Source organism: Vanellus vanellus, assembly GCF_965231255.1.
Source record: "Vanellus vanellus genome assembly, chromosome: 3".
Taxonomy (NCBI): Eukaryota; Metazoa; Chordata; class Aves; order Charadriiformes; family Charadriidae; genus Vanellus; species Vanellus vanellus.
Window position 1 is genome coordinate 11459649 of NC_138907.1, and position 22515 is coordinate 11482163.

Sequence of the window (22515 nt, forward strand, 5' to 3'; positions counted from 1 at the left end):
CTTGGGGGGAACCATCTCCAAAGTCCCTCTGGTGGGGGGGGACAACACAGGCAGCTGGACTTTCTCTTTGAGAGAAGACTCCAGAGCCACCCAAAACCACCTCTGGTACTAAAAGCAAACTTCTTCGGGGCAGTCAGACCTCAGGTTTTGCTTCTTGCACTGGTGGTTGCTCCGATGGACACCCATGAAGCCTGAGCAGCAACGGCGTCCATCGCGGCGGGCCTTCCATTTGCTTGACCTTACTCCATTCCTCTTTTTTTTTTTTTTTTTTTTTTTTTAAAAAAAAAAATCTCAGCTCGACAGTAAACACCGCCTGCCCAGCCAGGTTCACCGAGCCAGCCGATGGTGATGCAGGCCTTTTTGTCTCCCACACAACAAACATTGACTGGTACTTTCTATTTAGAGCAACCCCGCATTGTAAACCTGTCCCCTCCCTTTGATAAGAGCCCTATCGCCAGATAGCGTTAATCCCCATCCCTTTCTCGACACAAGGAAACACAGCCTCGCGGTCAGGGTAGATAAAATCACTGCTCCACGTAGATTTTTTTTTTAGTTGTTTTTTTTTTTTTTTTTAAAAGCCTACCATCGTGCAGAAACACGCGCAGTCGGCCCCGAACGACACTGCTATGTCCCGAAGGCTGGCGCGCAAAGCCTGGAGGTGTGTTAGTCCTCCTCGGCTCCTACTGAATTTAATAGGGCTAGAATATTTCCAGTGTCTTTCTAGACGGGGAAAAAGGCCTTCAGAGACAAAATAAAGAGTTTCCTGCTCAATATTTCATGCAATGATCCCTCCAAAGGTGTAAACAGGAAAAACGCCTCACCACTTAGCCAGAAAACAAGCGTCTGCTGTCCTTTCCTTTTATTGCATTTATGTGTTAAAAGTCATTTAGAAGGGGATCCGCCAGATGCTCGGGTCCGACCGAGACGGTGTGGGCTGTCAGAGCTCCCGAGCCTGACCTGCCCAGGCAGATTCGGGGCGAGTGGGAACCCTTGAGCTCTCCCACCCCTCTCTCCCCTATGGGGGGCTCGGCAGGAGCCGGTGCGTTGGGAGGCATCGAACACGCTTCACGCTGAACATCTGGGCTCAGGCAAACAGCGAGGGTTTACTTAGGGCAACCCTCACATCTCTAAGCGTTTCCCTTACAGGTTTTTGGGAGGTGGTATCTTTTGGGAAGACAAAAATTAACCCGCCGGAGCACCCACTGAAGGCCATACGCCATCTCAGCTCCGTTGACAGTGAAAACGCCGGGCGTATGTCACAACTATCAAATGGTCTCTTTTAGCTAACTGACAACAGACGCTGTTCAGAGTCAGCGTATTTTGATTGTGGCACATTGTTAGCAGGGTTCAAGAGCCCACTCGCCTCGCAGTGTTGTTCAACACCAAAATTAAATTGCAGTGTAATTAGCTTCGCTCCAGCTACACCTTTCCGTCTGAATGGACGCGATACCTGCAAAGGCTGCGCCGGGCATAAAACGTGTTCCTGATTATAAAGCGTTTGCTTAATCTCGAGGGCGCCGCCTTGTTTTTTAAGGCTCTCTGCAAGTCACGCACTCTGGTACGTGCTGCCCGTTATCTCCAGAAGGCTTAAAACTGGAATCCCCGTGATTCACATTTTCCAACGCTCATGGCCAAACCCTTCCGCGGATCAGCTCCTCCGCTTTCTATCATTTCACAACGCGCCGAATCTGCAGCCGAGGCAGAAGCGGCTGAGCTGCCCGGCTCCGCCAGCCACGTGCCAGCCAGCCGGTGGCCACAAAACCCGCTGAGCCTGGGCTACGGGTTGAGCTCCAGGGGTGGTTTGCCAGGCTGAGGTGGCCGTGGCTCCCCACCGCCTCCACCCGCTCATTGAGGGATGGCTTGGAAGCCCGGCTGGCTGCCAGAGTCACCCGAAAAAGATGGGCTGAGAAGTCCCCTGTGGCCTCACTGTGCCTCCCAGGGAGGTTTTGGAGAACCCCGTGGGGTTCTCAGCAGCGTCGGGCTGGTGGCATGGCCCCAGGTGGACCCCATACCTCGGGACGGGCAGAACGTCCACCACCCTGCAAATGCACCCAGTCAGCCCCACCGCTCTGCTCCTTCTGCAGAAGTTACTGGCGGTGCTGCTACTTACTCCTTCCAGCGCTTAAGTTTATCCCCTCCCTCCTTTAAACACATTTGAAAAGTGGTAATTATGCAGAAGATAGCAGAAGTGGCCAAAACCAAAGCACAAAGCCACCAAAAGCAACTTTCACCGTCGGCCTTTCGATTCAGCACAGCGCTTCCCCATGACACCAAAGAGAAATGCTTTACTTTCTTTCCACTATGTTCTTTAAACTCTCCACAGAGTGACGTAATTAATTACTTTAACGTTTCACTTCTTATTCTTATACATCTCCTATACCTTGCTATCACTTTGTGACGTATAAATTAAGGTCTCAACCCCGCGTGATGATAAGGGTGAAGTAGAAAATCTGAGTTCCTCAGCAACTAATCGTCTGGCCCCAAAACCTCAGTGACAGACACCCTGGAAGAGCATCCGCATGTCCCCCCCCGTGCCTGGTACCATCAGCAGAGCGGCGGTCCCCATCCCTGCCCCTCTCCAGCATCACTGTGCCGGTTCTCACCCAAAGGATATCTCAAACACTTGCCTCAGTGGACCAAACCCTGGCTCAAGGCACACACGTGCATTTCCGAACAAAATTAATCCTCCCTGCGCGGACGAGTCACGGGGATACCCTCACTCTGGCTTTAAGTAAAAACGATAATGAAAAAGAGATCTCTCGCAGGGGTTGTGTGAATGTAGCGAGATGCAGTTGTATATATACACCGTACTTCTTCCGCAAAGCTGTGCCACAAAGCGCTGCCACAGGTCTCACGGACGCGGGAAAAGCACGACAACGCTCCCCCAGTAGGCGAAGCCACGCTAGTAAAACTCATTTGTGCTACAGGGAGGAGAGCCAGGAGCCTCCCAGGGTAACATAGCTGCAGAGTCTGCTGGGCAGAGAGGGGCAAAGGAGGGAAGGGAAGAGCGCTGTGGCCACGCTGCCCCTGGAGGGCATGGGCAGCGTGCTCTGGGCACCTCAGCCTGAGCATCCCTGCAAACACCGGGCACATCATCCCGAGCATCCCTGCAAATGCCAGGCACCTCTTCTCGAGCATCCCGCAAACACCGGGCACCTCTTCCCAAATATCCCTGCAAACAGTGGGTATTTCATCCACAGCATCCCTACAAACACTGGGCACATCATCCAGAGCATCCCTGCAAACACCGGGCACATCATCCAGAGCATCCCTGCAAACACCAGGCACCTTGTCCTCATCATCCCTGCAAACAGTGGGTACCTTGTCCCTAGCATCCCTGAAAACACCGGGCACCTCGTCTTTATCATCCCTGCAAACAGTGGGCAGTGCCAGGAAGCTGCCTGCCACCAACTCGCCCGTGTGCTTGAAACGCTTCTCTCCCTGTCGCCCTCCCGCCACGGTGATGCCCAGCAGCGTCACTGAGCCGCTGAGCCCCTGTTCACGTCAAGCGCTGCCCAAAAAGCCCACACGAACACGAGCGAAGGAGAGAGCCAAGTCATGACGTCCAACGGCGTCGTGGTGACGTGGCTGTACCCGTCACCGAAACACAGCTGCGGCCGGGACGTGGCAGAACTACTCCCCAATAACACCGCACAACAGTACGCAGGAGAAATTGTATAAATGACAAACCACAGGGACGCTCCCCTCAGCAAATATCTGCCCAACTCCTCCTACGCAAAAGGCCCTCGGTGGCGCCGGGGTGAGCAGACCGAGGCCACAGTGGCACGTCCCGTCCCTGCGCCTGCACCCCGAGGAGCCGAGAGATCCTCAAGCCTTAAACCAAAGTGCCACCTGCTGAGTCCCCGGCACTTCTCCTTCCCACGGTGTCCTCCCAGGGGGGGTTTCTAGCAAGGGGCTGACCACAGTTAATACTCAGCTCGCCGGATTAAGCCACATCTCGGCAAGCAGTCACCGTGCACGTGAGAGCGCACGCTTCGGGTGGACACTGAGCATCAGCGAGCAGGTGACAACCCACCCGAGACCAGAGACATCTCTGCACATCCCACCCCAACACCGTGGGGTGGGTAACGCGTGGACAGCCAAGGGTCAAAACTTTCACGTCCACAGCAAAACCACCGCTTGCCCTGCTTTGGCGTGGGGCAAAACGGTGATGAGACGGAACTCCTCACGCGCCAGGCTCCAGATGTGTGTTTCTGCCACCTCTATTCACGCAGGCGGCTGTAGCCCCGCGCCCCGGCAAACGGGATGGACAAAGCCGCGGAGTTTGTCATCCGCCCTTCCCCGCTCCTCCCCAGAGCTACGCCGGCCTTAAATGGAGCTTTTTAAAGCCAGCGTTAAAAACGCCAGCGACGAGCTGACCCCCCTCGGTAACAACAAAACCGGCCCCAAAACCTAAAGCCCAAATGAATGAAAAGAAAATTGCAAGGTAAAGCTTGCGTTCCCTGAACGTGTGCCAGCTGTGGGGATCTTAGATTACACCGATGCAGCTTTCCAAATCTGAAATACAATCATTTTCTGTATTAAGGGCCCAGCAACCCTAATGGAGGCATAATTAGGCATTGATGCCATGCCCATACGAGAGAAGCTTGAAAAACTTAAATAAACTGTGAATGGCAGGATTAATACCGCAGCTTTTCATTTTGTACAGCTGTTTGAATACAGTACACTGCCTGTGATGGCATCAGCTGTTGCTTTACTCCGGGTCAGTATTTCTGAAGTTAAAACAGGCAGCGCTTTTAAGCAAACGAAGAATTCCCCCTCTTATTGTTGGCCTGTTTATTTCGGCAAAGAGGGTCTGGATGCATGTTTGCTTTATATTAAAAAAAAAAAAAAAAAAAAAAAGAAAAAGAATAAAACAATAAAGAAAAAGCCAAACTGCAAACAAAATTAGCTGGCTGGATTCAAAGCCCGGTGACGCTAATCAGAGAATTTTAATTTACTGCAGTGGCCTTTCAGGGCGGAGGAGCGAGTAATGCAGTTTTGGAGATCATCTGCACAAGTGGGAATATCGTATAGATGCCTGGAGAGTCCTTGAGAAAATAGCTCACCTCGGCCCCGATTGAAGAGGAAAGACAATACTTTGGTGAAATAGAATTCTGTATTTCTAGGAAAGGCTCCAATCGCAAATTGCTCACTAACGCAAGAAGCCTTGTAAATTTTTAGTATGAATGGAACAGGCAACGGCAGGAGCGTGACACAGCGCAGCGTTCGCACACACGGCTTAGCCAGTAAAAAGTAAACAAATAGGTTACTTATAAGCTCTAGAAGACACCCAAAACCACCTCTAACAACTCAAGCTCAGCGAACTCCAGGCAAGACTATAAACCAGCTCCCCAAACGACCTCGCCGTTATTTTCTTTTCGCCAGGTAAATCAGTTCTCCTACAAATTCATTCCCAATCCTTGGGTTTATGGTTGGAAGTATCAGCTGAAAAGAGCTAATCAAGATTTCCTCGCCGTCTTTAAAAACTGGCTTATCAGTGGCCAGGCAAGAAACTATACCTGGGCAGGGAGCGCGTCGGGACAGCGAACCACCACGGCGAAAAGAAAAGCGCTGAGGTTATCAGGCAGGAGGACCGATCCCAGGAGGAACCTAATGCCACATTCACCCGGGAAACGCCATCCCCAAAACCGCAGCCTCCCCGCCTTGCCCGTGCCACCTCGGCCCCATCCGAGCCCCAAATCCCAGGCACTGTAAAAGTTTTCCCATTTCCCCGCCCCCCCCCCTCCCAACACCCCCAAGGCCGGCATTCCAAACAATATCGCTCTTGAGCTGCAGGAGCCAGAGGAGGGTGCAGAGCCCCGGCCGGGGCAATGACGAACGCTGGTGGTTAATTGCCGCTGCAGAGATGAATATGCCTAATGAAAAGCTTACCTAAAGCTCGCGGAGGAGCCAGCGCCTGGCCGGCCGAACCTCTCCAGGGCGGCGGGCACGAGGCCGCCAGGACGCTGGGGAAAGACGAATTAACTAAAAAGTTAATGTGGATGTTCCCATTGAAAAGAAAAGTGGCCTACTCCAAAGGGGATTAGGCTAAAGTGAACTAAGGCCACTTTACTTCTGAATGAGAGCATCCACACAATAGTGCAATGCACTTTAACTAATGCACTTTAATTTTACACCCAATCAATTTGTCTTACCTCTCCTGAGTGTCCTTGTGTGGACAAACCCAGAGATTCATCGAGTTTTGAGGCCGGGCGGGAACCATTAGATCAACCCATCTCACTCCCCGCACGTTACGGGCCGTTGCCTTTCCCAGTTATCCCTTTATTGATCCCCAAACCCTATGGATGACTAACGCATAACCTCCAACGGGGGGGAGAGGGGGAACCCTTTTCTTCAACGGGGCGCACGGCCTGGATTTGAAGACACTTGGCAAAACACGAAGGCGCTCGCAAAACAAGAAGCCACCGTGACTTTTGGCAGCCTGTCCCGCCACCGACAAAAGTTAAGAAGGGGCAAATGTGGGCTCAAATCCATTTATTTCCATCCTGCCTTCCCCATGCCCCACAAGTCAGCGAGGAAATGGCAGTCTCTGTATTATAATTTTTAAATATATATATATTGTATTTTTTTTTTAATTGCCAACAGGCCTTTTGCTTTCAGGACAAACTCTGATTTTTTTTTTTTTTTTTCATTTTTAAATTCAACTTGCCAACGGTTAAATTTTGAACATTCGCCCCAGACGTCTACCGACAAAACTCAAACCCCCTTTTCCAAAATCCAGTAACCCCCAGAAACCACTCGCCGCCTGCGTTATCGCCTTCGTCTGCACAACGACCCACGTAAGCCTGAAATCGCCGCGCCGCTCTTTACCTCTCCGACATACACACTCGAAAATAAATAAATGAAGCCGCAATGGCAACGACCGGGGAGAAAACTCGAGGAGTCGAGGCAGCAGAGGCGATGGGGATCCCCCGTGCCAGCAGCCCCTTCCCTAACAGAGACCGGACTGCCACAGAAAACTTGAAGCTTTCCAGGGATCTCACCTAAATTAAAAAAAAAAAAAAAAAAAAAGGAGTCCCGAGGACACCGGCCTGCAGGGATTCTGCTCTCACCTGCACCCCGAGGCTGGGTTACATCTCTCTATTTTTTTTTTTTTTTCCCCCTTTTTAAGGCAGTAACAGGGAAAAGACAACCATGCTAAACACGCCAAAGAAGAGCTGAACCAACCACCCTGAAGTCACGTTATAGAATATAAGCGGTGGGTTAGATATGGGGCCGTAAAGCGGGGACAGAAAATACACTCAAACCAGGGAAAATACAAAACACAAGGGTTATCCTCTGCCAATATTGCTGCGACTGCAAGGAAAAAAAAAAAAAAAAACCCAAACACAACCAACAAATATAAATGCTAATTTCCAAATTAGTCAAAGCTCTCTCCGAGGAAGCGAGCGTGGAGAGAGGGAAGGAAGGAGCACGCCGAGGACAGGAGGTGACACTGCAGTGCACCCCGCTCTCTCCATTTCCCACACGACCTCCGTCGGGAAACAATTCCAGAAACCTTCAAAAATTTTAACGACCGGTTGGAAACAACCCTCTCCTCTTTTATTTTCTTAAATTTGTTTAGATTACACAAGATAGCTCCTCGCTGCGTGCTCATGTGACCAAAAAAAAAAAAAAAAAAACAAACCAACCCCAAAAAACCCAACTAAAAACCCCAAACACAGAAATGTGAAACAAAACAAAACAAAAAAGATGCCCTAATGTGAAGAAGCTGTGCTGGATTTTGGCTGCTTTTTAAAGCAGTATTTATCAGCACGACCCACGCTTACTCATTCGGATTGAGCGCCATACAATCTGATTTTTTTCCGTGCTAACGTTGCCGTAACCCTCCCGCGGGCAGAGCCCATTCCCTTCATTGCTACCTGTGGACGACTAGAGACAGAAAGCCTAAACTCGAGGTAAAACTAATTTATTTTTTTTTCCCCCACAACTGCCTTGCCAACCTCCAAGTTGCCCCAAAATAACAAATCCGTGGGTCCCTGATGCGTGGATGCCGCGAGGTCCCACTTATGGGAACCTCTCGGGATACGCTCCCAAAATGTTTAGGATGAGTTCCAGGGTCACCTGGGGTTTAAACTCAGCTCTGTCAGTTTTGATTATGTACAAAGACACACACAAAAAAATTGGGAAATTAAAGCATCCTTTGCAACAGAAGGTAACTTTAGTTTGAAAAACTTCACACAGAAGTTGGGCAAACTTCAGGAAAGCAACAAATATTATACCTCGCTGCAAGGAGGGATCGTTTGGGCTCTTGAATCGTTTAAAAAAAAAAAACCAAACCAACAGTCCAAACCCGCAAAGATTCTTGAATTGAAATCATGAATTAAAGAAAATACATTCCATCTCGGATCTACTTAACAACGTATTTACTGGCTTAAAGAAACGGAGAGCGAAGAAAACCTTATTTTGCTAATACAATTTCAGCCACAGAGTTTCGGATGAGAACAGGTCCAGAATATAAATTACCGCATTCTATCTCTACATTAACTAGTCTGCCAAACTTGGCCGTGGGAACGACTCCTAAATATCACCACCACCACCACCACAACAAATTACCTGAAAACAAACAAAAAAAGGCTCAAGGTGGCATAAAGTCAGCGCCAGAAAATTAAATTTTGAGTCTTTTAAATTTTATTGGTCCTCCTCAAAGCCTGACGTGGCTGTAACTCTTTTATTACGCAGAAAGGAGTTCTACCTGCACCCTCTGCGCTGCATCTATTCTTTTGATGCCTTTTCCTCCAATATGGGAGTACATACACCGAAAGCAGTAATATTCTTAGCTCCCCCCCACTTAAAACCATACACGGTTCAAAAATACCTGCAAAGAAGTCTCCAAGTAAAATAGTATTTCTCAGTATTATTCCCCCCCCCCCCCCCCCCCCAGCATTATTTTTGCATTGGCTGCAAGGTATAGCTTAATATATTTGAAGTATTTGGGAAAGTTAGTCTCGACGTAACTGGTCGATGCCCTGAACAACCCATCCACCTTCAGCTACGCTATATATTGCGTTCCAGTTTATGACTCTTTCTTTGCAAAAGAAGTAATTTTTCCATTTTAAAAAAATTTAAAAGCTGCTGTCTCTCCACATTTTGTTTAGAGAAACTCTGCAACCGCGCACGTTAAAAAAAAAAATCTATTGCAACATAACTAGAAGTGTTGCTTTATTATATACATATATATATATGATATACTATCGCCCAAGAAGGGCCATCTAAAACACCACAGTTGCAAACATTTAAGGCTGTAACAAAAACGACTGCGACTCCAGTATCAGTTTACTATCCTTCAACAATTTCCCTGACAGTGGAGTCAAATAATGTTGAATTATGGACCTTCTTACAGGAAGTCTTATTTCATGTTCATTTTTTGATCATTTCCCCTCCTAGTCCCTATAGGAATTTGGCTCCTTGCCGATTTGCCTTTAAAAGCTCCTCCGCACGTAATTGGCTTGCGCGTTATTAAATGATAATTTTTGTCAAGTAACGCTACCGCCGATTTGCTCAACAAGTTTATTTTCCGTAAGAAAGTCCTGGTTTGTCCCCATAAAAATCCATCTTGTGCTGCTAAGGCGCTTTATTCGAACACGGCGGCTACTTTATACCGTGTTTGCCTTAAAGGGCTTTCTAAAGGCTTTCTGTAGCCACGCTCTTGTCTGGGAATTTTACAGTTGGCACCAGAGCACCTGGGTGCCAAGGTGACGTGGCTTCAAGAAAATAACCCCACGGTAATATTTTAGGATCCCCTACGAAACCAAATGTTTGCTACCTACCTACAGACAAGTCTTTGGGGTTTTGTTTTTTGGTTTTGTTTGGGGTTTTTTTTGTGTTTTTGTTTGTTTTTTTTTTTTTAAATCGGAGGGAGTTTTCCCAGCCGCATCACGCCAACAGCTGTGTTTTAAATCTTTCCGAGCTCCCACAAACATTTGAAAATTTAAACATGCAAATGTTTAAAAGCTAATGATTTAAAAAAAAAAAAAAAAAAAAAAAAGGTTTATTTTGAAGCTTTGTGGATGGGCTCAATCCTTCAGCTAGGAGGGTTGTTTTGTTTTTGTTTTTTTTTAAAGTCCCGAGGCCTGGTTGTTCTCGCATTCATTTATTCCCAGTAAAAACTCCAAACTTGTACTTCTGGAGCTGGACTGGTAAACAACGACCTCGCAGGTCCTGGCCTGGTTGCGCCGGTGGGAGAAGGATGCTATTCGAGTGCCCTATTGCCACCGAGCTCCTTAAATCCCTGAACAACGGTTAGCGCTACGGGGCTTCACTTCCCAAAAAATCTTAGCATTAGCCTCACGCCTTTCCATAGGCACTGGCATTGCCTATACGGAAAGAATAAATTAGGGGAAACCAATAAATTTGAAAAAAAAAACAAAACAACCCAACAACAAACCCAAACTGTTAAGTGTAACCTTTACTACTACAATGTAAGAAAATGTAATTAAACCCGTAATAAAAGCTTTTACGCGCTTATTCCTTTCACTACGCAGCCCGGGGGGAGGCGGCCCCTCTCTCCGCCCGCCCGGCCCTGCGCACCCGCGCAAGCGGGGACCGCGCAAGCCGTAAACGCGCAGCGCCGTCCTTAATTAGCCGCCCCTACTACAAGCACTCAACACCTTATTATTGACCCATTAAAAGCCCCGATCCTCGGCACCGGAGTTTACCGGGCGGCCGCGCATCCCCCGTTAATACACACACACCCCCCCCCAACTCCCCCCCCCGCGCAACCTTTGCCTTCCGCGGGTTTTATCCGCCCGCCTCCTTCGGCCGGGCCGGGGGGGGAAGGGAGGGGGAGAAAAAGCCACATTTTTCGCCTTTTTTGGAGGGGGAAAGCCAAACCCTGCGGATGCCGCCCCGCGCAGCGGAAAGAGGGGCCGGCGCCGGGCGCGCAAAATCCGCGCTCCTGGCGAAAGAAAGAAGGGGGGTGGGGGGAACGGACGGACACGGACACGACCCCTTCCCCCCCGACAACCCCAAAACTTCATTTCTTTTAGCTTTCGCTTTAATAAAATAATGATTCGTTGGGAAAATGGGGTATAAATCTTCATTTTGGAGGCAATTAAAGTGTTGATTTCATTCGTGCCCCTGAGCGATTCTTGTAATTTGCTCAAATAGCTTTATGTACCCAGCACTCCAGAGCTTTTAGAAACCCATTTTCTAGTTAGACTTGTTGGATTACAATTTTTATTCAACGGCAGCGAGCCGAGCTCCCCCCACCTCGACCCTCGCTGTAGGGGTTCCCTCGTTTTAACGCATTGCGCGGGGATGCTGCTAACCCCCCCCCAAAGCATCTTCCCCGGCCCCACGGAGCATCTTCCCCCCAAAGCATCTCCTCCGGTCCCCGCAGCATCTCTCCCGGACCCTTGCAGCATCCTCCTCGGCTCCCCGGGGCATCTCTCCCGGCGCCGGGGGAGCATCTTCCCCCCCCCCCCCCCCCCCGGGAGCATCTCTCCCGGCGCCGGGGGAGCATCTTTTCCTCCCCCGGGAGCATCTCTCCCGGCGCCGGGGGAGCATCTTTTCCTCCCCCGGGAGCATCTCTCCCGGCGCCGGGGGAGCATCTTCCTTCCCTCGGAAGCAATTCCCTCGGCTCCGGAGGAGCATCTCCCCCCCGCGGCAGCATCACCCCCCCGGTCCACCGGGCATCTCCCGACCGCACCGCCCTCCGCAGCTTCTCCCTTTCAGAACAAAATTGGGAGGCGGGGGGTGGGGGAACAACCCCAAAAATAAAACAACCAAACCCAAAACCGTATCTGCGCACATAAACCCCCCTTTGAAAAAGTTCACGTCCCCCCACCTCTCCCCCCCCCCCCCCCCCCCCCCGGGCACCACCAGCTGCCTTTGGCACAGAGGAAGAAAATATTTAAAGATAAGTGGCCCGGGCTGCGATGCCACGCACCTTTCTGTCGGGAATCTTTAAAATAACTCCCGGGCTGCCTGGGACTGGTGATAATGGGAAAGCGGGTGAGGAAACTCCTGTCTGCTTGACTGCGCCTTGCTTGAACAAAAGGAAACCTCCAGAGTCGGGAGCTGATTACTCCCTAAGTCTGTATTTACGAAGCTGATCAGTGAGAAGAAAGAACTTAAGGGGGGGGGGGGGTAAGTCGGGGATTTTGTGTGTCCCCTCTCTCGCTGCCACCCCCCCCCCCCACACCCCCCTCCCCCGGTTGGAACAACGCAAACCGACCGGGAAAACCCTTCAATTTTACTCAACTCGGGGGGGGTGAGGGGGGGGAAACCCCAAACGACACAAAACCCCAACCAAATCTCAGCCGCTTCCATCATCCAGGAGCTTAATTTAGCTCTGGGCACCTCCTGAATGTCGCTCCCAGAAAAAGGCAAAGCTAAAGCCCAGCGGAGGGGACAGCCGCGGGAGAAGGGGAGGGCAGAGGGGACAGCCAGCTTTTCCCACTTCATCCCCAGTTCCCACCTCGGCCACGGCCGCCTTTGAACCATTCCAGACAAAACCGGGACACCGTCAAAGCCACGCAAGGCTTGCTTTGGGGGTTCGGAGACTTTGATTTATTTAATTTCGCTTTAAAAGAGAGAGGTTGAAAACTTGAAAAATCAAGGGAAATAATTTAAAACCTTGGGCCCGTTTTATTTTCTCTTCTTTTTCTTTTTTTTTTTTTTTGCTTTCTTTCTATTAAGTAAAATAAAATGGGCGCGTTTGCAGCAGGCAGGCGTGCACAAAGCAATGTTCACTGAAGTCTAAAAGCGTTCGGCCAAGGAAAACTGACAAGACGGACTAATGAACCGTAGAGACGGGGAGAAAATAGCCAGTATTTGCTAGATTTCAAACCCTCTGTCTTCCCCGGACCACCTATCTCGGATTTTATTCTGATTTTGGGAAACAGCTCCAGCCCTTCCTTTTCCTTAAGCCACCAAGAAGCCAGAGATTCCCCGCTAACCGCTGCTACGATTGTAAAGGGTAAATAAAATCAAGACAAAAATTAAAAGCGACAAGAAACAGGTCGAGTTTGCAGGCGATGCTTTTACAAGCTCATCTCGCCAGGTCGAATCCGGGAGCAAGCCTTAATGAAGCAATAATAGCCACATTATTCAAAAATTTTCATTTCGATGGAAATTTATCTAAAAGGGACTTAATCATATGCAAATAATAAAAGGAGGCGTAGTGACCCAAGCGAGCGATCTGCATACAAATTTCAGCGTGTGCGGCGTTGGCGAGATCATACCTGATCTGTTAGATTTGCTGATCTTGTTATGTCTTCACTGTCCGATTTTGATCCGCCCTCTCTATCGTCTATGACCAAATCGATAGGCATTTTTCCTTTCAAACAGCTAATATACCGGTGGCAGAAATTGTCACATAATTCGTGTACCTACATTATGACAGAGGGTTGGGTTTAAAAAAAAAAAAAAAAAAAAAAACAACAACAGGGAAAAGAAAAAAAAAAAAAGAGGAGGGGGTGGAAAAAGAAAGAAAATATAATCAGGAATACATAAGTAAAATTGACAAGTGCAACCAGTCTCCCCCCTTCACCCCTGTGACATCAAAAGTCCTAAATAGGGGAAACACACTGCAATTATCCCCCCGAGACCTCTAGACGCATCCAGAATTAGGAATAACTTTCTTTTCTCGCAAAATAGAGATATCCCAGAAAATTGACAGTGACAAGATGATTCACAGGCTACAACATATTCAACACCCGTGTTAAATTCATCTGCTCCCGGAGCTGTGGCCATTAGAGAGGTGACCTGCATGGGTGACATTTAAGGTAAACTATTTAATTTCATCCAGTTATTTCATCATAAACCCTTTCCAAAGGGGGATGAGGACAGCAAAAAGGATTAGAAAAAATAATAATAATAATAATAAATAAATAAATAAAGCCCAATGCGCTGGGCTGAAATACATTACAGGCATCCCTGCCCCGAAATCCCCGTTCGCTCTGATAGACTCGTACCTGAGCCACCTCGATTAATGGGCAGATTTTAACACATTTCGGGTAGAGCGAGAACAACCTGCCAGTTAAGGTTAGATAAAGTGGCTGAGGCTGCCGAGAAACTTTTCAACTATTTAAAAACCTCTCAAAATGTTTATTTTTAGGAGAAAGGGAATTCTCTTCTAGGCCAGCTATCAATGACACGTAAAAAATCCTCAGGAAACCAGAGCGCACTTCCAATTTAATGTGAGCTCGGGTGACACCGCCTTCTTAGAAATTAGCATTCTCCCTCCTAAGATTTCTAAAATAGCCAGGGGAAAAAAAAAAAAAACCCAAACCCCAAAACCACCCTGCATTTAGGCTGCAATCTCTTTCTTCTGCTTGGAGGTGTACAATATTCCCAGGAACAAGAGACAGACAGAACTATCAACTCTGCTTTGTCTCTGCAAAATGTTACAGGACAATCCGTGCCCTGAGCCTGACCTGCAGATGGCTCTTAAGGAAAAAAAAAAAAAAAAAAAAAAAAAGAAAAGAAATAGTAAAATAATAAATCCCCCATCCCAACTAACTGTAGCCAAAGTCTATTCCACCACCAAGAAAAATTAATCTTTTTAATTTTTTTTTTTCCCCCCCAAAAAAATCCCAATTTCAGGGGGTTTGGCCGAACCCACCGTTTCGAGTCTCATCTGCGGCACCACAGAACTGCAACTATTTATACAAAGCCAGCAAAGTATTACAATGAACACAAGGCCTGGGCGTTTGAGAGCCCGGTTTTAGAGGCTGAAATTGTAATTAAACTGCGAAGAGAAATGGACGCCAAGATTGGTCTTGACACTAATTACCAGAAAGAAAGACATTTATGCAAATTTACCAGAAGCCTGAACTTCAGCAGTACTGAAACGGAGGAAGGAGAAAGAGAGAGGGAGAGACAAAAATTACCTTCTCTAATTCCAACAGATGAAACCTTAATACTTGTATGGCTTGAATCATCTGCAAAGACACAAACAACACGAGGATTTATCTCATTCCTGGATTTGGGGATATTTCCCACAGCCGCCCCGGCCGCACTTTGTAGCTTGACTTTTCTCTAGTAGTAAATAAAAAGTTGTTTTGATTTATGGCAATAACACTAAAACTTAATAGCGGTGGCTTTGTGTGCTGTTTAACGAGAAGCGATCTCGAGAGTTAACCAAAAAAAAAAAAAAAAACAAACCCCAAGAAAAAAAAAAAAACCAAACCAACTCCCAAACCCTATTGCAACCAAGCGACTAAATTATACGGATCATAAACGTTTCTTTAAAAAACAAACCCAAACAACCTTCTAAATGCCAGTGCCGGCTCCTCGCTTTGCAAAAGCGGGGAGCGAGACTCCTACAGCAGGGGCAAAATATTTGTTTATCATGAAGGGAAGAGGGAAAAAAAATAATAATAAAGAAAGGAGAGAAAAGACCTCTTTTTTGGTGAGTTAACGAACGGTGCATCTCCAGCCACAGCAATCCCCTAACGTTTTCCTATCCAGCTGCTTCCAAGGTGCGCGGATAAATCCACGCTCCTCTCGGGCAGGCGAGTTCGCCATCAAACCCGCAAGCTCCCCTTTTGGATGGGGCTTGGCTTTTAGGGATATCCTTATGGGACTTTTTTTTATTTATTCTTTACTTCCAAGCAATTCCCGCACCGTATTTTACTTGTAATTATAAAAAAAAAATAATCCAAACACACAACAACCCATCCTCGTCACCATTTAAAAAAAAAATAAAAATCCACGTGAGAAATTTTCAATTTAGCAACACCAAACCACCTCTCCAAAAGACACAGAAGTTGTTTTGTTGTTTTTGTGGGTTTTTTTAAAATAAATAAATAAAAAATAAATGGGAAGGGAAGGGAGGGTGGCGGGGTGGGGGTGGGGAGAGGAAGAAGTGTTGTTAACTCTTACCAAGTTATCCAGTTCAGGATTAGAGGAAAAGAGGGGTTTCTCTGCTCGGATCTAAATATAAAGAAAGGGGAGGAAAAGAGAAGGGGGGTAGGGGGGTGGAAATAATAATAAAAAAGATGTGAAATATGGAAGCAGCAAAAGCAGACGTTATTATTTCTTGCTTCATTACACTGTCGGGTCCATTATGTAACCTTTCGTGCAAAGCCCTGACTGCGGGATTTTTAGTACATCAGCCAAACGCTGGGACAAGTGAATCAAATACACCGAAAAATACCTCCGGAGCTTCCCCGGCAGAGCTCCGGCCTGGACCGGGAGCCGCGCAGCGGAACCCCTGCCGGGGCAACACACCGCTCCCACCCACCCATTTCTTTAAGGGGGATGTAAATCCTAAGATTTCCCCCTTTATTTTCTTTTTTTTTTTTTAGTTTGGTTGGCCTTTTGGGGTGGTGTTTCTTAATTTTTTCTCTTGCACTAAGAGAGGGGGGAGGGGGAACGCGCATCATTATCTCAACAGAGACTTGTTTTTCTCGTTAGGATTTTTTCCTTTTCCCTCCCCCCCACCCCTCTTTTTTTTTTTTTTTTTTTTTTTTAATTTTCTTTTACTGTTTCAACCCGGTTTTGCTGACCTGTTTGGCGAACACTGCTATGTCTTCATTGAAAGACTCAGAGGAGCAAACATCGCCTCCCGCTACCCCGGGCTCCCTGGGCGTGCATGTCGCTAATTCACATTTCTCAAAAATCAGTGCTAAAAGAGGGAACAGGGGGTGTCTGAAAGAAAATACAACAGTCACACACACGCAGAAGGGGCGGGGGGGGGAAGGGAAGGGGGGAAACGAAAATAAAATACAATAAAATATCATAATGAAGCAAAAAGCAACCCAACACGACAATAGTTACTCCCGCGACAGCGTGCGTAGGGAGGGGGGCACCGGCATCCCCCGCTGCTTCCCGGCCCTTTCCCGCAGTCGGCCGGCCGGCAGCCCTGCATCTCCCCGGCCCTGTGGCGGTGTCGGGCCACAGATATTGTTAATACAACCTTAGGACAAGCTAAGAATGAAAAAAAAAACCCCAAGCTGGTTCCAGAAGCCATTTTGAATTAACTTTCCTTGTCTTTAGGAAAAAAAAAAAAAAAAAAGTAAAAATAATAAGAATAAATCACAATTTCTGGACGTACACTTCTGCCTTTCACGCTTTTAATTCCCATTTTTCTGCTGGAGGACTTGCTGGGAGTGAAGGGGGGGGGGGGGGATCTCCACAACCAAACCCACCCAGAAAAGCAGAAATAACCCTCTACCCAAATTTAAAAAAAAGGAGAGAAAAAGAAAAAAAAGCCCCTAAACCCACCCAGTGCCCACCCAGTCTGCCTGCAGACCCCCAGCCCTGACCCGTGGAGGGGTGGGGGGGGTGGGGGAACCAGGTGCTTTTGGGCTCTCCCAGCTTTAAAAGCTTCCCCGGGAGAAAGGCTGCGGGTGCATCTGGCTCCCTCGGCCGTTTAATAATTTAAATAAATAAATAAGCGTGGGCACACACACACGCAGTATATATGTATATTTATAACAGGGACTTCATTTTTTTTTTTTCCCAGGGCTTCATACTTCCCCCCCCCCCCACCCTCCCCGGGTACCGTACACCGCTGAGTTTAAACCAAACCTACAGATTTCTGATAAACTGATAAAAAAACCCAATGACGTGATTTTTTTTTTCTTATTATTTCTTTTTTTTTTTTTTTTTTTTTTTTTTTTTTTTTTAAGTCCCCCTTCTCCTCGCTGTTTGGAGAGCGGTTTTAAAAGGCTCTTAAATTTCCTTTACAAACTCAGGACGGGCAGATTCATTTTTAAAAGCATCTGCCGCCCAACGTAAACCCCATCAGCTCCCACCGCGACGGCCTAGAAACCGCCCTGCAAGTTGCCGCACTGAGAAGCATTCAATGCTGTCGGGTGCGAAGTTAAAGAAAAATCTAAAAAAAAATTAAAAGGGGGAGAGGGGAGGGAAAAAAAAAAAAAGGCAAGAGAGTTGAGAAAAGCAGCTCTTGAGTTTTTCCTCCGCAGAGCACAAGGAGAGAGGAACGAGGTGGAAAGTTGGGGCGAAGCGCTCCAACTCTTTCCCTGCTCCCAAACTTCGGGCTGAGATTTACCACCCGGCGCAGGTTGTGCCCGGGGAATATTATTTTCCTCCTCTTCCTCTACCTCTATCTCCTCCTCCTCCCTGCGGTGATGCCTGCCGCCCCTCCAGCAAGCTCCGGCTCCTATTCTCCGCACCCCCGTGCTGGGGGGGGGGGGAAGGGAGGGGGGAGGACGGGGGGACACCCCAATCCTTTTTCTCTAATACTAATAATGAAAAAAAAAAAAAAAGAAGATGATGGCCTTTTTCCCCGCGGTGCTCCCTCCGCCATCCCCATCCCGCGACAAGGGGGCAACGCGCCTCCCTAATAATTAAAAAATAATAAGAACGTGGCCCTTTTTCCCCGCGGTGCTCCCTCCTTCATCCCCATCGCCGTCCTCATCCCGCGACAAGGGGGCAACGCGCCTCTCCCTCCCCCCCCCCCCCCCATCCTTCCCCCCCTCAAAACTCCATCCCGCGCAAGTTACGCGGCGCTTTTCGGGGGCACCTTACCCGTAGATGGCATCTTTATCTCTCTTGAGGGCGTCGTTGACGGAGGCGCCCATGGCGGGGGGCATGGCGTTGGCGTGGGCGGCGTGGGGGTACTGGTGCGAGTGGAGCGGCGGCCCGTGGTTGAGGTGGTGGACGGGTTGCATGGGGCGGGCGCCGTGGGGGTCCCCGTACATGGTGGTGGGGATGCCCACCCCCTCCATGCCGCCGTAGTGGGGCAGCTCGTCGTACTGCGGGGGCAGAGAGAGAAGGGGACAAACGGCGGAGGGTGGTGAGGCGGTGGTGGTTGGGGTGGGGGGGTGGGGGTAACATCCCCTCTCCCGACCTCCCCCCCCCCCCCCCCCGGTGCAGCCCCGGGGAGGGCAAAGCCCCCCCCCTCCTTCCTCCTCCTCCTCCTCCCCGGTCCCCCCCTCGGTGCAGCCCCGGGGAGGGAGAAGCGGGACCGGGTGGCTCTAAGCCCGGCTGCCCGCACCGTCCCAAACCCTCCGAGTCCGGGGCGGAGGAGAAATAACACCAATAATGATAATATATTATTCTTATTATTATTTTTCCCCTTAAAAAAAAAACAAAACCAACAAAAAAACCCATAAAACCACCCCAACCCCGCAATCCCCCCTTCGCGAATGGTCACGACAACCCAAAACTCTTCCCCCTTCTCCCCTCAACTTTTCCCGCTGGGAAGAAGTCAGGTACCGAACCCAGCGAGGATGCAAAGGGAAAAAAACACAACAAACAACCCACCCCCCCACCCCCCCCAAACCTCAAAACTTCAGTGATTTTACAAAAAAAGAAGCGATTTTTGGGGGGTTTCCCAGCAATTCCCCGCGAACGCTCAACCGAAAGGCTGGAAACGTTTGCCCGGGCTCTCGGGATTTTGGGAATGCTTCTTTTTTTTTTTCTTTTTTTTTTTTTCTCTCTCTCTTTTTTTCTTTCTTTTTTTTTTTTTTTTTAAAGGGTTTTCTTTGTTAAAGATTAAGGAGCGCAAAGCGAACGCGGTTCCCAGGCAGCGGGGGGAAACGGCCACTTTTCATCTATTAAAAGCGAAGGTGTGAATAAACACTTTTAAAGATCCCTGACACTTGCTTGGACCCAAAGAGTAAAAAAAAAAAAGGCAAGTTGTCAGCAGAGGAACTTTCTTTCCCAACCAACCGCTCGGAGGGGCGACAGGCAAATTAAGGCAAGAAAACTTCTTTCCAGAGCTTTTCCCCTTCCCCAAATCCTTGCTCACCCGACTCTGGCTGATTTATTTTTTTTTTTCCCCTCCTCTCCACAACTTCAATTTACAGAAAAAAAAAAAAAAAAAAAAGGGAGATCTCATCCAAAATAGAAACAACAATACACATGGCAGTGCATGCCGGTAACCTCTAAGTCAAATTAAAGTGACTTTCTTTAAAAGAGAGGCTTTTTTTGCCCGTTGCACTGCACCTTTTGTGACTAAATATATAAAATTTAAAAAAGGAGGGAGGGAAAAGTAGGTAAAAAAGCATAAATAAAAGTTATGTTTACTCCCAGCTAGAAGTTATCTCCCGAAAGTAAAGCGGTATATCATCACTAACACAGCAAAACGCTCAGAGACATGCACACATTCAAATATTTCAAGCCCTGGTGACTTTTAAAAAAGACATCGGTAGGACTAGAGCTACAAAACCAACAAATACAGAGGCTCGGACATATTCACTTACATGCCTGCATGTCATTAATGTATAGAAAGCTTGCCTTTTCCCTGAGAGATCCGGGATGGGGAGTAAAAGAATCAAGAAAATAGCAACATATACAGGTTTTAAGCCTACAAGTACAACTGATAAATCCCTCCCGCTCCAGGACACCGCTTTGTGCCCCTGTTCCAAACAGGACAGGGGGGGGTGGGGAGGGTGGGGGGGAAGGAAAAAGAAGAGGAAAAAAAAAAAAGGGGGGGGGGAAAAAGAGAGAGAGAAACTTTTTTCGCAGCGTCTCTGTCAGCCACGTTTCAATATTATTTCACATTTGAAATTCATATTTTTTTTTTGTGGTCATACGTACCCTTTGCGCCATCGGCCTGCTTGCTCCCTTTCCTACTTCAACTTCTAATATATCCTCTTTAAGGCCAGTGTGAAAAGAAAGAAACGCGAAGTTTCCCCCCCCCCCTCGCCCCCCAAAAAAATGCAAAAATCCCTTAGCGTCGCCAGCAATGAAAGCAATCGAGTAAAATCTTCGGCTTGCTGGATCTCAGCGAAGCGATACGGTAACTCAGCATTAAAAAAGGAGGAAAAAAAAAAATAGAAGAAGAAAAAAAAAAGATCAACTCTCCCTCCTTCCTTCCTTCTTTTTTCTTTCTTTCCTCTCTCCCTGTCTCTCTCTCTCTCTTACTCTCCCCCTCTCGTTTCCAAGACAGCAGCGGGGCGAAAGCAAATATCCTTTCCCCAAATCAGGGATTTTTTTTTTCTGTCTTTTTTTTTTTTTTTTTTTTTTTTTTTTAAAGTGCCCCTCAAACCCAACTACCAAGTCTCATGGCTTTTTGCCACTCCGGCTGTCAATCACAGGCGAGGTTGTCAAGGTGGTGAATGACTGATGATGATCCGCTGCGTGCGCTCCCACCGCGCAGGACACCTCGAATGAGGGAAAAAATAAAATAAAAAAAAAAAAAAAAAAGATATTTTTTTTTCCGAGCGCGTTCAACACCCCCCAAAAAAAAGATAAAAAAAGACGAAAAAAAAAATTGTAAAAAATTAAAAATCGAGGGAGGAGGAGGAGGAAAAAAATTAAAAATTAAAAAGGCTCTCTAACGCGCCGGCTCTCCTTTTATTATGGTTATTATGATGATGATGGGGAGGTTTTAAGGGTCTCTCTTTTTTTTTTTTTTTTTAAGAGGCGGGTGGGTTGTTATTTTTTTTTCTCTCTCTTTTGATATTTTTTTTTTTGGGGGGGGGGGTTCTTTTCTTTTCTCCTTCTCTCTCTCTTTCTCTCCCCCCACCCCCCCCACCCCTCCCCTTCTTCCCCGTCCGTCCGCCCGCTCCTCCTCCGGTTCTCGCTCCTAATTCCTCGCCGGCGCCGGCTCGCTCTGCCCCTGCGCGGCCGGCGGGCGAGGCTGGCGGAGGCGGAGGCGGGCCCGGCCGCGGGGTGCCGGGCGGAGCGCCGCGGCGTGCGGGGAGGGATGGAAAAGAGAAGGTGGGGAGGGAAAGGGGGGGGGGAAGGGTAAAGTTGGGGGGGGGGGGGGGAAGGGGAAAGGGAAGGAAGGGGAGGGGAAGGGAAAAGGGGAGGGAGGGGAAGGGGAGGGAGGGGGGAACCGGCGGGCCGAGCTGTGCCGGGCGTCCGCCGCCGCCGCCGCCACCACCGCCGGCGCGGCGAGCGGAGCGCAGCGCAGCGGCGGGGGGCTGGAGCAGATCTGCGGGAACCCGGAAGTAGTGGTGGCCATAACAGGTCGCGTCTTACACAATGCGTTGGGCGGCAGCAACTCCGCCACCGGCGGGGGGGGGGGGGGGGGGGAGACGCACCCCCCCCCCAACCTCCTCCCCTTACCCATACCGCGCGTCCACCCCGCGCACACACGCTGCGTGTCTCCCCCTCCTCACACACACACACACATAACACGGGTGGGTGTGGGCGCGCTGCCGCCCCCCCTTTGTCTACAGCCGCGCAGCACGGCCCCCCCCCTCCGCCACGGCGTGTGTCCCCCCCCATCCTCAACCCCGTGTCTTCCCCCCACACCCCCCACACCCCCTTTGGCTCTGCCCTCCCCGGTGGCTCCCCCCGCGGCCGCCGGCCGAGTGAGCTCACCCGGCCCCCGGCCGCCGCCGCCGCGCCGCCGCCGCCCAATCAGAAACGCGCCGCGCCCCCATTGGTCCGGGCGGGAAGCGGGGCTCACACCGGGGGGGGGGGGGGGGAGAAGCTCGAGGGGGGGGTAACGGGCCGGGGCGCCCCGCGGGCAGCGGTACCCCCCGGCCCGTTCTCCCCCTCCACACCCCCCAAAAAAAGACACATCCCCCCCCACACCCACCCCGTGGAACGGGGGACACACACGACACGCAGCGACACGCTCCCCGAGAGGGACAGTCCACTCACCCCTCTCCCCAT

At 49.2% G+C, this 22515-nt stretch overlaps 1 protein-coding gene across 3 annotated transcripts in view; it reads right to left on the minus strand.

Moving 5' to 3' along the window:
- The window catches only part of MEIS1 (Meis homeobox 1), a 115126-nt gene extending 93484 nt beyond the window's left edge, over positions 1 to 21642 (minus strand). For all 3 annotated transcript variants that reach the window (XM_082480374.1, XM_082480375.1, XM_082480376.1), the window contains exons 1-6: positions 20485 to 21642; positions 18469 to 18695; positions 16482 to 16623; positions 15856 to 15906; positions 14862 to 14912; positions 13212 to 13358 (exon numbers count right to left, since the gene is read on the minus strand). In XM_082480374.1, the coding sequence (XP_082336500.1) occupies positions 13212 to 13358; positions 14862 to 14912; positions 15856 to 15906; positions 16482 to 16623; positions 18469 to 18695; positions 20485 to 20496 (630 nt within the window). In that variant the 5' untranslated portion in view covers positions 20497 to 21642. The remainder of the gene's footprint in view (positions 1 to 13211; positions 13359 to 14861; positions 14913 to 15855; positions 15907 to 16481; positions 16624 to 18468; positions 18696 to 20484) is intronic.
- Between the last annotated feature and the right edge of the window lie 873 nt (positions 21643 to 22515).